The following is a 16,323-nucleotide window of genomic DNA, read 5'->3' as shown; positions in this document are numbered from 1 at the left end:
TAAGACGTTTTTGCAACCAGAAAGAACACGCAGTCTTAACCCATTCATCAAAGAAGTTCCTCGCGGGCATGATAAAGTTCAGTGTTTTTTACTAAATTCTAAATGTGTAAGTTGATATCGACACGATATCATTCGTAATTATATTAGCCTTCCGTCCGTAAGTTTCTGTAATAATGAAATAAAATACTCATAAATTTGCCTTGATTAAGATGATGGTATCACCATTCATTCGTAATTATATTAGCCTTCCGTCCGTAAGTTTCCGGTGGTTTCCGTACAATCGGAATCGGCTATTTCCGTGGTTTGGTCCGGGCCGGGCCGGGCCGGGTTTTATTAATAACCTTTTGCTTCCGGGTTTATTCGGAATATCTCGTTTGTTATCAGCAAAATGGCTGCTACGGGAGTTTTGCCTTTCGTTCGGGGCATTGATCTGACAAAAAATGACTTTAAGGTACAGAAAAATATGTGAAATTGAACTTTAAAACTTATATTTAAACCAATTTGTTGCATTTTCGTACTGAATTTATTTTAAGTCGCGGTTTAGAGTTTGTAGCCTTGATAATTTTAATTTGTTTCACAGCAGGAATTTTTTATCAGCTTTCAGCTACCCTAAACAGTTTTTCTGTTTTTCATTCTTGCATATCAGAGGTCTATCATGGTTCCAGAGATGAACCTCTGGCTTATTTCGCCAACATTTATATTTTACTTACATTACAGGTAAAACATTTCTGCCAATCAGCGTCGTTTCGGGAAAAATTGTAGCGAACCAATCAAAATTGTGTGTGAAAAGTCAGGGCTAGCGCTGGAATGGGCATTTTGAGCAAAATGCTTAAAATGCTAATTTTGGCTCAAGAAAATTCAGAAATGGCTCAAACTCTAAAAAAACCCTACTTTAAGAACTAAAACCAGTCAATTTTTATATAATGTTATTTTGGACCAAAGAGTGCCAAGACAGACTGTGACAAACATACAATAAACAAGAGGCACAGTCACCATCAAGTGACAATAAACCTGTGCCCTTGGGGTAATTAAAAGCATCTCTCACAGTTTGTTTAGCTAAATTGGTACTGATTAATGAATATACATGGATCAAAGGTGTTTGTTTGTGGCACAATCATGCCATGATTGAAGTTCCTTGATTGAATAAAATATTGGGCCATCTTATTATCTCATCAAAAGACAAGATTAAAGTTTGATCTTTATCATGTTTATTGTTCAAAAAAGTTTAATTAAATAAAATTATTTCAAATGAGTAATTCATTATTGATGCCAAAAAGTATATAATAAAATGTTTTTAAATTAATTTCTTGCTTGTCATTACGGCTGAGAATCTTAGTTCTGAATCAGGTAGTTTACCTCATGCAAAGAAAGCAAAATCTGTGAAAAGTGAAAGAATCCAGCTAAAAAATGGAAAATAGACTTTCCTTGGTTGCTTGTGGATTACTTGTAAAATTGTGTGATTTATTTCAAAATTAATAAATAAAAACATTGCTTAAGAGTTGTCCCAGTAGTAACATGTATATAATATCCCAGTATTATTAATTCATTGAGAAATGATATAAATTATGGTTAAAAATAAATTTAACCTTGATGCACTATTTTGCTTATTATTACACAAGGACAGACCATTCAGTTACGAAGCATTTAATATGATTTAACATTTGTGGATAATGGTGTTTTCTGCTGCAATCTAAGCATTTGAAATAGCCCAAAAGTATAAGGGGGCAAAGCCCCCTGTGAACCCTACCAAAGCCCTGTCGTGGCCACGCAAATTGGCGTGCGAGCCTATATTGTTACTTTATTGAGAAATGATATAAACTATGATTAATAATAAATTTATCCTTGATGCACTGTTTTGCTTATTATTACACAAGGACAGACTATTCAGTTATGAAGCATTTAGTATGATTTAAAGTTTATGGATAATGGTGTTCTGCTGCAATCTAAGCATTTGAAATACCTTAAAGCCCAAAAGTTTCAGGGGGCAAAGCCCCCCTGTGAACCCCACCAAAGCCCTGTCGTGGGCACGCGAATGGGCATGCGAGCCTCTTCGGTCTGCTGCGTAAAAATTTGGCTCAAACTTTTTTCAACCCAGCGCTAGCCCTGAAAGTCTCTATCAAACATGTGATAAACCAAATACAGCTTTGGATGTAGAAGGTGTGATGTATTTTATCAGCAGAATTATTTAGCTCCACCTTACATGTCATAATTTGGCGAGGTAGTTACTGAATGAAAATCATGTTTCACGGACTGATTAAGTGATTTATACATGTTTTAAGAAGCGGAATCACGAAAGAAGTGTCAATTTTCCAAGTATTTTTAAATCATGATTGTAGATTTCCAATGAAAAACTGCCATAAACAAGCATAAATCAATGTTAAAAAATAACTCTGGTCATAGAAAATAAGTTATAACTTTTCATTTCATAAAAAATGCTAATCTTTATTGCCTTTTTTTCATTTGTCACACATTTTTGCGACCCCAATTTCCAAATTTTGGTCATTCAGAGAAGAATGCAAATGTATTTTTAATTTAAGATAAAATTGTAAAAATGCAAAATACAACAACATGTTTATCTCTGTTAGACTCTAATCTTGCATCAGACTGTTTCTTTGATTAAGGACTGTTTCTTTGATTTATAAAGTCCTTTTCTTTGAAATACAATTCCAGTCCCAGATCCTGGCACAAAAATCTCTCCACTTCTATCGAAAATCTCTCCACTTCTCCCTAATCTTAGCTGAGGGAGAAGTCACATCTAAAATCTAAGCCTAGCTTAAGCCCTGATCAGGTGTGAAGATGGAGCTAAACAAATGTACCAATAAAATATGTCACATGTTCTATATCCAAAGCTATCATTGGTTTATACTATAGCTTGTAACTGACATCAAAGATCGAGAGGCACGTGGTAGCGTTTGAGTTCACTATCAGACTAATTGGCATGTTTATTAGGTTACTTTTATGACATGTTGCTTCAGCAATTAAGGTATGGTGGGAATAGTAAGGGATGCCGAAAATACAGTTGAACCTGAAGGCATGTCACAACTGACATGCGATAATAGCCTGGCGAGGACCCTGTACATGGATTATCTTAAATTTTCTTTATTTATATTTGCAGGATAACAAGTTCCCACCTCAAGTTGCAGATATGACTGGGCTGAGATGGCTCAAATTGAACAAGACTGGCCTTAAAGAGATGCCAAAAGAAATGGGCAGCTTGAAAAAATTGGTATGATTATATAAAATGATAGAAAAACATCTTTTTCTATAAAATCTCTAATAATACAATTGCACTGAAATTCCTTTTATTAGCTCATCTGAAACCAAGTTCAGGATGAGCTTTTAATATAGGTTGATAGTCCGGCATCCATTGTACCCAGTTTACATAAACATCCTCTCCTGAAACTGTTTGTCAGAATTTCATCGAACCTGGACAGTAGGCATCCAGGCAAGGTACACTCTCAAGTTGGTTCAAATGGTTCAGCTAGCCACCAGAACTAAAAATAAAAAAAATTTAAACAACAGTTACAACTTATTCTCATGAACCACTTGATACATCATCATCAAACTTGAGCTGTACCATCCTTGTGAGGTTGTCTTTCAATGGTTCTGCTTGGCCTCTTTTAAAGGCTGTCAGAGCTGAAGATAGAAATACCTTTAAATGACTTCTTCTCAGCAACCACTTGATGGATTATCTCTAGACTTGGTCTGTAGCATCCTTGTGAGGCCCACTCTCGATGTCTTTCAAATAATTTCACTTGACCACTTTAGTGGCCATCAGAGCTAAAAATAGATATCCTGCAAACAACTTCTTCTTATGAACCACTTGTTGGATCTTCAATAAACTTGGTCTGTAGCATTCTTGTAAGGTCCTCTCTCAAGCGGTTCCACTTGACCCCTTTTAGGCACGTTAGAACTAAAAATAGGAAAACCTTTTGACTGATTTCTTCTCATGAACCACTTGATGGATCTTCACCAAACTTTATCTTTAACATCCTATTATGGTCTTGTTCAAATGATAATGCTTGGTCTCACTTAGGGGCCACCTAATCTTATGATCAGCTTGATGTTATCTTTCATGATACAGTGGGTTTTTTTTTTACATATGTTCACAGGCGAACAGTCAAGATCAGGTTAGCGTCTTAGGATAGGGCCATCATCTTGTTTATTTCTTGCTTCACTTATTTGTACCTTGCCTGAGCTTTAAATGCATATAAGATGTTGCAAAATATTTTAGTAAGTACATTTAAGCATTATGACATTGTCATGCTAAGGTATTCCATTTTGTAACGGAAAACTTTCTATTGATATACTGGTAGCTTTATTTTATTGAAGTTTTTGGAGTCTTTTTTAAACATTAACTGTTGAGTCTGATCTCTGCGTTTAGAAATGTTCTTAACAATTTAACAAAAATAATATGTGTAGAATCATAAACAGTATGTGTAAAATCATACACAAAATGTGTAAAATTATACACTTTTGGTTTATTCATTCCTTTGAATCATTGAGGAGCTGGTATTTCTGTGCATTTTCTCATTTTCCTTAGGAACACTTGTCCTTGATAAAGAACAATATAGAAACATTGGGTAAGGATCTAGAGAATTTACCTGCTCTGAGAACTGTGAATTGCCGACATAACAACCTGTCAGACAAAGGCATTTCAGACAAAATTTTCCAGCTACAAGATCTTTCTGTTGTGGTAAGTTAATTTGAAAAATTCTCCTATTTTTCAAAATTAGTTTTGCATTTATTTTCAGTTATTTAGTTGTATTTGGAAATAAGTAAGTTAAATAATTTCAAGTACAAAATGTGATCCCTTCTGATAACCAGTATCCTTGAAGAAATATTTAAGTCCCTAGGTTTTTCTGTCTACTTCTTCAGAGTTGAGTTTCCTTCATTACTATGCTAACATTGGTAGTACATGTAACTCCAGCAGAACATATTGTTATAGCCCTTTGCTCAGGATATAGGCATTGTTCAGCCATCAGATGAAAATGTGCTATTTGAGGGCCTTAAAATTACTTCTAAAATGTCTGCAGTCTTTATGTATCATACCCATTTAGCCAGGGAGCAGACTGCAGTATTTCTAAAGTGTTTTTTTTTTCAAATACTTATCCAGTCTTTGACAAATAGTCATTTAGGAACAATGTCAGATGTTAAAGAAACAGGTATTCTGTAAAATTGATGGCAAATTAAATGTGTTTCAGTATCATTTTGATGCATGTTGTAAACTTAATTACTCTTATTATACGCCCGTTTGAAAAACGGGACGTATTATGGGAACGCCCCTGGTGGGCGGATGGGCGGGCGGCATCCACAGACCTTGTCCGGAGCATATCTTCTACATGCATGGAGGGATTTTGATGAAACTTGGCACAGTTGTTCACCATCATGAGACGGAGTGTCATGCGCAAGAACCAGGTCCCTAGGTATAAGGTCAAGGTCACACTTAGAGGTCAAAGGATACAAGAATGAAAACTTTGTCCGGAGCATATCTTCTTCATGCATAGAGAGATTTTGATGAAAGTTGGCACAATTGTTCATCATCATGAGACGGAGTGTCATGCGCAAGAACCAGGTCCCTAGGTCTAAGGTCAAGGTCACACTTAGAGGTCAAAGGATACAAGAATGAAAACTTTGTCAGGAGCATTTCTTCTTCATGCATGGAGGGATTTTGATATAACTTGGCACAAATGTTCACCACCACAAGACGGAGTGTCATGCACAAGAACCAGGTCCCTAGGTCTAAGGTCAAGGTCACACTTAGAGGCCAAAGGTCAGATACAAGAATGACTGTTTGAAGCATTTCTTCTTCATGCATAGAGGGATTTTGATGTAACTTGGCACAATTATACACCATCATGAGACGAAGTGTCATGCGCAGTTCCCTTCTTTAGAATTACTTCCCTTTGTTGTTACTATAAATAGCTGATATTGTAACTTTTTCATTACTAGACGTAGGAAAAAATCGAGACCACTTTTCTGTAGTACAACATGCATGTTACATCCAATTTTGAGGTGTATTTTGACCAATCTCTACCTGGTAAGGATTCTTGTGTGGACTTACAATTTTTTTTTTTGGAATTTTTTTTTTTTTTTTTGGATTTTTTTTTAAGATTAACTTCCCTTAGTTGTTACTATAAATAACTTATATTGTAACTTTTTTATAATTGACAGTAGGGAAAAACCAAGACCACTTTTCTGTGGTACAACATAGTTGTTACTTTCTAATTTTAGGTGTATTTTAAGGTATCTCTACCTGTTAAGGAGTTTTTTTGTGGACTTAGAAAAACAAAAGAATTACAATGATTACTAAACAACCACAAAATTAAAATTACATCTGCAAATACAGGTGCTAGAGTAAAGAAATTTGCTGTGACGGGCGTATATTGTGACATTCTGGCACTCTTGTTTAAGACTTAAGATGCCTGGCCATTCTGTTTGATATGCTGTTCAGCATTTTGTTTTCTGTATTAAAATAATTCTGAGATTGTTTATTTTAGGATTTCAGTCACAATAATTTGAATGAAGTTCCATCAGAACTGGAGAATGCCAAAGGTGTGATTGTCCTTAATCTTAGACATAACAAGTAAGTAAATAATTACAAGGTTGTCTTAAAAATGTGTAATATAAGTAATAGAAATTCCATTATGCAGTTTGCAAATAGGATTATTTTGGTAAAAAGTGTTTTCTACATAACATACAGTAGTGGATAGCATACATAATATAGAAATAATAGTCTTTTGAATTGTTTTAATGCTCTGTTATGAAAGGTATATAAGTTTGGCTGCTAAGTTAATTTTCCTTTTCTCTGTAAAAAGGTTTTATTTTTCAATGAGAGAAGTCTGTAAAATTGTTGCAGTCATGTTTCTTGATGCCTTTAAGATCAAAAGAAATTATTTGTAAGAGTAATAGCATGCCTCAGTGTGTCAAAGCTAATAAGGTTGGTGACATTAGATGACTAGCCCTTTTGAGCCATGGTAAAGTCTTCAAGTGAGGAAGCCAACAAGCTGGCTTACAAACAGTCAAAGGTTCTACCCAGGTCCCTGCCTATGCCTGAAATTATACCCAGAGGAGCACCTGGTGTCTTCCTCCATCATCAAAGCTGGAAGGTCTCCACATGACCTGAAGCATGTCAATGTGACTTAAAACAAGCAAAAAGAAATAACTTCTGAGAAAAATGAAATGGCTGTGTAATTATCTCAGTGCTACATAGTGTATGGGTTTAATACTGGTAACTGTTATAGGATGTTTTATATGGTAGCCTCATTTCACTATCTGTTAAGTGTATATTGGGCTAGATTTAACCCTTAGCTTGCTGGCGGCAAGTGATTCTGCCTTTGCGACCAGTGCAGACCAAGATTAGCCTGCAAATCCTTGCAGTCTGATCATGGTCTGCACTGTTCGCTATTCAGTCAGTAAATTTTTAGTAAACACCCCTTCAGATGATAAATGGTACTGCCCAAATTGGAAGATGGACCAGTCCATTATAGAAATTTAGCATGGTAAGGGTTAAATTCAGATGTATCAACTTAATTTAATAAATGTGAATGTTTGTGTTTATATTACAGTATTGAGATGTTACCCAATCAGATGTTTATCAACCTTCTAGATCTTACATATTTAGACTTGAGTGATAATAGTCTTGGTAAGTATATATTCAGTCTTGGTAAGTTTGTGTTCCTTTTAGGTCTTACATATTTAGACTTTAGTGGTAAGTTTATCAACGTTTTAGATCTTACATAGTTACATTTAAGTGGTAAGTTCATCAACCTGTAAAGTAGACTGCATTCATGTGCAATAATTGAGAAAGTTGATATTACAGTGGTATGCAAGTGTAGGTTTGGAATGTTCTGTATGCTAAATGATGTGGGTTTTTTTCAGCGATTTACTGATCTTTTAATTGAATGTTTTGCTAGTCATAAACATTCTGTATATATTTTACAATATACATGGTGACTATTCAAAGAATAGTCTGAGCTATTCTACTCACCCTGGCATCAGAGTCACACCTTGGTTGAAGTTTTGCATGCAAGTACGTATAGCTATCATTTAAAGGCATATAGCTTTGAAACTTAATTTTAGCTATCATTTAAAGGCATATAGCTTTGAAACATAATTTTTATTTTTCTAGGTCTATTACCAACTGCACTGAGTCAAGTATGTATTTTGGTCAAATTATGCCCCCTTTTGGACTTAGAAAATCCTGGTTAAAGTTTTGCATGCAAGTTACTATCACAAAAACTAATGCAGATATTGAATTGAAACTTCACGTGTGTCTTGAGGTTATAACACCAGGTGATAGCATCAAGTCCCATAACTCTGACGTGCATTTTGGCCAAATTATGCCCCCTTTCGGACTAGGAAAATCCTGGTTAAAGTTTTGCATGAAAGTTACTATCTCCAAAACTAATGCAGATACTGGATTGAAACTCTGTAGATATTTTAACATTTAGGGTAATTTTCCTACTTCTGGGACAAAAATTAGAAAAGTCGAGCATTGGCTGTCTTACGGACAGCTCTTGTTAGTATAAAACATATGTTTTTTAAAGTACTTCAATCAGCATTGCAATGATTGCCCCCTCCCCCAAGATTGTAATATATACTGAAATCCTATCTCATATGTACCTCAGTTATTTGATTTCTGTTTTGCTTTATTGCAGAAACATTACCGCCACAGATGCGACGTCTCACGAGTCTTCAAACTTTGATATTGAACAACAACCCTTTAATCCATGCCCAGTTACGTCAGCTGCCAGCCATGACATCACTTCAGATGTTACACCTCAGAAACACCCAGCGTACTCTTGCTAACTTTCCTTCTGCTCTAGACTCACTTAATTTCCTTCAAGGTTAGTTACTTAACAATAATATATTTAATAAGCTACCTCAGACTTTGAAACACTATGGCTGAACAAGGCTGCTTTTAAAAGTCAGAACTTTATCAAATGGCTTAATAAAATCACCTAGGATAATATCCACTTCACTAAATTTTAGGTATTTCTTCAGTATAGTAATTGTGAGGTGCGTCATTACAAAAAGTTTCAAGTACGTTGTCTGTGATTATTTTTGAATGGCTTCTAGTAGTGTTATAAGTTAGACAGATATATGGTAGTGGAAAAAGAGTTGCAGAAGTTGTGAACATTCTCCTACTTCCGTTATGAATAAAAGAGGTATGCTGGTAGTGAAAGCTATCTTATACTGGCTAGAGCATTTCTGAATACAAGATAAGAATTTCTTTGGTTCTCTGACATTATTATTATAAATTGTAAATGAATATTCACCATGGAAAGACATGAAAAGAAATGATGAACAACTGCAAATAAAATGTTAATATATTTTGTTATCTTGATCTATATATTTACCAATATAATTCTGTTTATAGACATTGACCTTTCTCACAATGATCTTCCTCGAGTTCCTGAACCTCTTTACAAGCTGAGTTCTCTGAAGCATTTGAATATAGCAGACAACCAGATCTCAGAACTATCACTGCTTATTGGTTTGTATATATGAGTTTCTTCCTTTTTCAAGATCACTTCTCTTGATTTTGAGCAAGAGTTGTGCTGATGTTTTAATGTAATTTTAAACTCAGTTTTATTTCATTGGAAAACAGTTGTAAGAGATATTGTTGTTTCTTCAGGTAAGATTATTTTCAAAAGCTTATTCTGGAAAGGTGAAGGTTATAGGCCTGTTAAGGTGAGGTCTCTACCTCCTAAATCAAATTATTGAGTTTTCCAAAAAAGCCAGCTGAGTACCAAAGTTACTGTTTTGACGCATCTGTTCTGTACCAGGTTGTTTTTTGAATTGCAGGTTGATTTTGAAAGAGCCAGATATAAACTATACATAATTCAAAAGATCTCCATGGGAAGTAGTAGGATCTTTTTGAAGTTTAAAATATCTAGTGAAATCAATTTTATGGCCAAAAATGTAGTTTTTCCATTCTAAAAACTGACCAGAAATCACAATTTCAAAAAAAAAGAAATGAAAAAGAAACATGTCCTGTTGAATAACTTTGGAATTCATAGACTTATAGTGAGTTATTCTGCTTGCCTAATAATCGATACATTGTTTATGAATAAAGTGTAGTACAATCTCTTTTATATAAAATAGTAGGTCAAATACAGTAGCACTCTTTCTTGGCATCTGTTTGTTGTCAGATAATATTTTGATGATGCCAATATTGCTGAGTTTTAACAAAAATATCATTGATTCTTCATATTAGAATTGTTTATAAAATAACTGGTATTGTCTTATTTTTAACCCTTAGCCTGCTGGCAGTATCTTTTTGGTAAGCACCCCTTTTAACAGTTAATGGTACTGTCCAAATTGAAAGATAGACAAGTCCATTATAGAAATTTAGCAGGGTAAGGGTTCAAGAGAAATCAGGGAAAACAAAGGTGGATCAAACAGTAGGTTCTAGCTCTCTTCATATTGAGTTTAATAGGTTTATAGTCAACAATAAGCTCATTATGTCGCTTATAACAGTCAGTAGGAGCACTGAGTAATTTATAACAAATTGTTTAGTGTTTACCTGTTTTTATTACAGATACATGGGTGAATCTTCAGTCACTAAACCTATCAAGAAACAAGATACAGAATCTACCAGTATGTCTTACTAAGATATTATTAAAACAAATCTTTTATACAGTTGTAAGATGGATTCCTCATGAATTAGAATACATGTCTTCTTATTTAGAGTATTTTAAATTTTTATCAAGTTCAGATGCACTTGTTCTTAAGTTCTTGAAAACTCATGATATACAATCATCACTGACATATTTACAGGCTTCTCTACACAAACTTCAGTCATTAAAGAAGTTGTACATTAACTCAAACCAGCTAGACTTTGAGGGTGTACCTTCCAGTATAGGCAAACTACATAACCTCGAGATCTTCAGTGCTGCAAATAATAACATTGAGATGATCCCTGAAGGACTCTGCAGGTAGGTGCCATGTGTTGCAAATAATAACATTGAGATGATCCCTGAAGGACTCTGTAGGTAGGTGTCATGTGATGCAAATAATAATGTTGAGATGATCCCTAAAGGACTCTGTAGGTAGGTGTCATGTGATGCAAATAATAATGTTGAGATGATCCCTAAAGGACTTTGCAGGTAGGTGGAAGCAAGTGATGACATTGAGATGATCCCTAAAGGACTTTGCGATAGGTGGAAGCAAGTTATGACATTGAGATGATCCCTGAAGGATAATACAGATAGGTATCAAGTGCTGCTTATAATAACATAACCTTGAGATCTTCAGTACTGCTAATAGTAATATTGAGATGATCCCTGAAGATGTCAAATGCTGTAAATAATAACACTGAGATGATCCCTTACGTACTCTGCAGGTAGATGTCTAGTTATAACGTTAAAACAGTTCATGAAAAACTGAAAGCATTTTGGATGTATGACCAATCTTGTTCAAGAAGGTCTTTAAATATATAGTTAAGGTAGTTCTGCATGTATGATTAACCAAAAGTAATGGCGTGATGTCATTTATCCAGAAACGTAGAATAATGCCTGGAAGCCATTACATAGGTAGCATAAATGTTGCCTAGAATATATTATTTCTCATGTATTAGGTGTTAAACAGTCAACCTGTCTTTCTGACAATTAATTTTGACAATAGGTAGGTCTTACAGGTTTTGATATAAAACAATTCTCCAAGTAATAACAAAATATATGCAGTAATGTAAGGACGCCAATTGATTTGGCTAATTTTGAAAAATTAAGCACACCAACCTGTACATTTGGCCATAAGTGCTGTTTAAATCAAAGCATGTGGTTTGTATTTGACAATTGTTGGTGCTTTAAATAACAAAAGTCTTCAAAGTGTATTAGAGATTGAGACAAAATGTCCAATTCATTTTACATCTTTTGAATTACAAAGATGTAAATTAGATGTAACTTTGAAACATTTAGTACTTCCATATTGTACATGTAATCAGTTCAGATATGACAATTTGAAATTATTCTGCAGATGTGGAAAGTTGAAGAAACTTTTACTGAACAGCAACAGGTTGATAACCCTGCCTGATATTCTACATCTTCTACCAGAGCTGGAGGTAAGTGTGCACCAATTATTGCTTTAAAATCTAATTCTGTGAAATCATTATTTGTTGCCTGTAACTGTGTAGGTGCATTAAACCCAACAAAAACATACACACAAAAAAAGGTTTTTTTTGTCCCTTGCCCAGAATAAGATGTGAGCTGCGTATTAACTCAGTAAAGATGTAGTGTGTGAAATTTGTTGAAAAGGTTGTTAAATTTAGCATTTATGCTGCATTATTGAATTTCATGACATTATCTTATGCCTATAATGACATCATCAAGACTGCTGTCAACATTCTTTGTCAGGAAATTGAAAAGTATATAGGGTCACTTATTATATGACAGCAGAACAAAGTAATGCATCAAACTTTGTATATGAAATAAAAGACTATTTTCCTGTTTACTGGTACTTTATGACCGCAGCAAAAACCACTTAAGCTTTATACAAAGAAAAGTTTTATACCAAGAAATTTTAGTTACTTTACGGTATGTTGCTTGGGTGTTAAAAATATACTGCTACAAATAAGGTCAGCCTCTTAAGGTAGTTCTGCCCGTTTGATAAACCAGAAGTGATGGCGTAATGTCATTTATCCGGTAAACGTAGAATAAAGCCTGGATTTGGCGTACGGAAATGAAAATCATTTTATGAATTAATGGCAACCTGTGAGTAAATTTATTACAATGACACTGTTACTATCTTTCTAAAGTGAAAATATGATTTTTAAACATCTGACACGTTAAATAATTCAAAATAATATCTTAAAATTAGCGTGAAATGTGCAGTTCACATGGTCAAATATCTTAAAAATAAGCACACGGACCTATACATTTTATTTCACCACATTATAGGCCATATGTTTTACAACTGTGAAAAGTTTCATTAAAATCTACATTGTAGAACAATTTCTATTTTCGAAAATGTTAAATGAAAGTAATGATTTTCCCATAGACTCCCATTATGAAAAATTGCGTGAGGTCCAAATTTTTCAAATCAGTCTAGCAAAAAATCAAGCACACGACCCTATCTTTTTTATTTGCTGAATTTTCTAATTATATTCTGAAGTTTTGAAAAACCGGAGTTGAATCAAATTCTATATTGTAGAAAAAATTTCGATCCGAACATGCAGAACTACCTTAATTACTCTCCATGGATTTGTACACATTAATAAATATTGGAAAATGATGTACACATGAATAAATATTGGAAAATGCTGAAAATATATTTGTACACACGAATAAATATTGGAAAATGTTGAAAATATATTTGTACACATGAATGAATATTGGAAAATGTTGAAAATGTCTTGCATGTGTTGGCTAAAAAAGTATGGTAAACACTAACTGGGTTTTTACAGATTTCATGTCTTTTGTTATTTCTCACTGATACTTATATTTAAAAAATACACATTTTTTCACCCAAACTGAATAAATAGCTTTAAACATCATAGTGAAGAAAAAGATTTTGTACTTTTTACAGAATTTTGTAAGTGATACGAAAAAATTTTTTGTTCACAAAGTAAAGAAGTGAAGAAATGTCACATATTTCTCATTTTCCAGTCATTTTAAACTATGGTTAGCTTGAACTATTTAGTAATGGTGCATATCAAATAGTGTTATGAATTATTGCTATTGTAGACACTTGATGTTAGGGACAATCCAGACCTGGTAATGCCACCTAAACCTGCAGAATTAACCAAAGACAAGGAATTCTACAATATTGATTTCTCACTTAACAACCAGTTACGGTTAGCAGGTGCTCCCTCAGCACAGGCAGCAACCTCACCTCAGCGTAAGTGTTGGCTAGTGGTTCATTTGTATGCAGATATAGGATATATAATCTAGCTTCTTTGGATTTTCTTTCTTACAGAAAATTTGTTAAAAAGAATGATTTTTATATCTTGACTAATTTTCTTGATTTTACCTCTGTGATTACTAACACGTCTGAGTAAAGATTATTATTAAAATCATAAGTATATTGCAAAAGATGAATTACAACTTGCAGCTAAGATTTTTTTGGGGGGAAAATTTAAACAATTCTTACCTCTGTCCTGTCTATGGTTCAAGACCAGCTTGGGTCATCATGTTAGGAAGCCATCCATCAGGCTTGTAGAAGGTCAGTGGTTCTGCCAGAAGTATCCACCTGTGATTAAAACAAAAGCTCAGTGGAGAACCTGGGATCTTCATCCTCCATTAAAAGCTGGAAAGTTGCAATATGACCTGAAAAGTCTTGGTGCAAATTAAAACCCAACAAAACAAACACAATAAAAAATAAAACATCTCATTTCTTCCCGTAGCATCTAAGGATCCTGTGGCACGTAAGTTGCGCCTGCGTCGCCGTAGAGACAAAGATGACAGTGAAAAAGTTCTTGCTGGACTGAAAGATGTTGCCAAGGAAAAAGACAGTGTAGAGAAAGAACATCAGGAAGAGGAAGAACTGAAAAAATTGAGGTAACTGCCTGTCCTGAAAAATTCAGGATATTTTGTTAAAAGTAAAACAAAGTTTGCTACTTTTCGCAAGTTAGTATTGAGGTCTGTAGATTATGCAGAATCATATATGTGTTAGTACCTATGCAAATATTCTTGCAAAAAAAAAAACAACTATTAAAACTTGAATTTCATGGCAGTCATGAATTTAAAAGGAAAAAAAAGCAAGGAGTTACCTGTTTCAGTTTTAGTTTGAACTGTTGTATTGTATTCTTCTGTTATACATGATTTTCTATGACAGTATTTTTAGCTCCACTATTCGGAGAATTAGGGGTGCTATTCTACTCGCCCCGGCGTCGGTGTGTCACTTTCTTGGTTAAAAGTTTTTCGGCAACCTTTGTTTTTATGCCCCCGAAGGGAGGCATATAGTTTTTGAACCGTCTGTCTGTCTGTCGGTCTGTCGGTCTGTCAGTCTGTCGGTCTGTCGGTCTGTCCGCAATTTTCGTGTCCGGTCCATATCTTTGTCATCGATGGATGGATTTTCAAATAACTTGGCATGAATGTGTACCACAGTAAGACGACGTGCAGTGCGCAAGACCCAGGTCCGTAGCTCAAAGGTCAAGGTCACACTTAGACGTTAAAGGATAGTGCATTGATGGGCGTGTCCGGTCCATATCTTTGTCATCGATGGATGGATTTTCAAATAACTTGGCATGAATTTGTACCACAGTAAGATGACGTGCAGTGCGCAAGACCCAGGTCCGTAGCTCAAAGGTCAAGGTCACACTTAGACGTTAAAGGATAGTGCATTAATGGGCGTGTCCAGTCCATATCTTTGTCATCGATGGATGGATTTTCAATTTACTTGGCATGAATTTGTACCACAGTAAGACGACGTGCAGTGTGCAAGACCCAGGTTTGTAGCTCAAAGGTCAAGGTCACACTTAGATGTTAAAGGATAGTGCATTGATGGGCGTGTCCGGTCCATATCTTTGTCATCGATGGATGGATTTTCAAATAACTTGGCATGAATGTGTACCACAGTAAGACGATGTGTCACACGCAAGACCCAGGTCCGTAGCTCAAAGGTCAAGGTCACACTTAGACGTTAAAGATCATTTTTCATGATAGTGCATTGATGGGCATGTCCGGTCCATATCTTTGTCATTCATGCATGGATTTTAAAATAACTATGCATGAATGTGTGACACAGTAAGACGATGTGTCGCGCGCAAGACCCAGCTCAGTAGGTCAAAGGTCCTAAACTCTAACATCGGCCATAACTGTTCATTCAAAGTGCCATCGGGGGCATGTGTCATCCTACGGAGACAGCTCTTGTTCTGTCATATCTTTGTTACTATTGCTTATATCTTTCTGTATCTTCACATAAACATTGTCCAGCATACAAACAAAGTATGTGTAGGGGCTGGGCCCATTATGCCCAAGGTCAAGGTCACCAAGTTGTTATACTTGGAAATATTTTCATGTTAAATTTTTTCGAAAGCTTTGTTTATAGACATATCTTTGGTACTTTAAAAAATAATGACTTGAAATTAAAAATATTTCTTTATAATCATCATCTGCATGTGTGGTTACAATCCCCATAACTCTGATTTGTATTTTTGACCAGATTATGCCCCTTTCATACTTAATTTTTTTGACAAACTTTGTTTTCTGGACATAACTTTGGTACTATATAAGATAATGACTTGAAACTCAAAATATATCTTTACCATCATCATCTGCATGTGTGGTAACAAGCCCAATAACTCTAATTTGTGTTCTTCACAGAATTATGCCCCTTGGTGTATCTTCCTTTTAAAAGTAGAGGTCTCTTATAGAGACA

The 16,323-nt window shown here is 34.8% G+C and overlaps 1 protein-coding gene across 1 annotated transcript in view; it reads left to right on the top strand.

The window, feature by feature from the left end:
- Nucleotides 1–368: 368 nt before the first annotated feature.
- The window catches only part of LOC123563505 (protein flightless-1 homolog), a 66,785-nt gene continuing 50,830 nt past the window's right edge, over nt 369–16,323 (top strand). The window contains exons 1-12 of the mRNA XM_053532526.1: nt 369–451; nt 3,116–3,226; nt 4,544–4,696; nt 6,501–6,586; nt 7,569–7,645; nt 8,661–8,849; nt 9,383–9,499; nt 10,547–10,605; nt 10,786–10,943; nt 11,983–12,067; nt 13,689–13,842; nt 14,348–14,501. Coding sequence (XP_053388501.1) covers nt 389–451; nt 3,116–3,226; nt 4,544–4,696; nt 6,501–6,586; nt 7,569–7,645; nt 8,661–8,849; nt 9,383–9,499; nt 10,547–10,605; nt 10,786–10,943; nt 11,983–12,067; nt 13,689–13,842; nt 14,348–14,501 — 1,406 coding nt within the window. The 5' untranslated portion in view covers nt 369–388. The remainder of the gene's footprint in view (nt 452–3,115; nt 3,227–4,543; nt 4,697–6,500; nt 6,587–7,568; nt 7,646–8,660; nt 8,850–9,382; nt 9,500–10,546; nt 10,606–10,785; nt 10,944–11,982; nt 12,068–13,688; nt 13,843–14,347; nt 14,502–16,323) is intronic.

Source organism: Mercenaria mercenaria, chromosome 2, assembly GCF_021730395.1.
Source record: "Mercenaria mercenaria strain notata chromosome 2, MADL_Memer_1, whole genome shotgun sequence".
Lineage (NCBI taxonomy): Eukaryota > Metazoa > Mollusca > Bivalvia > Venerida > Veneridae > Mercenaria > Mercenaria mercenaria.
Note: the sequence above shows the minus strand (reverse complement) of the source record. Positions and strands in the feature narration are given on the sequence as shown.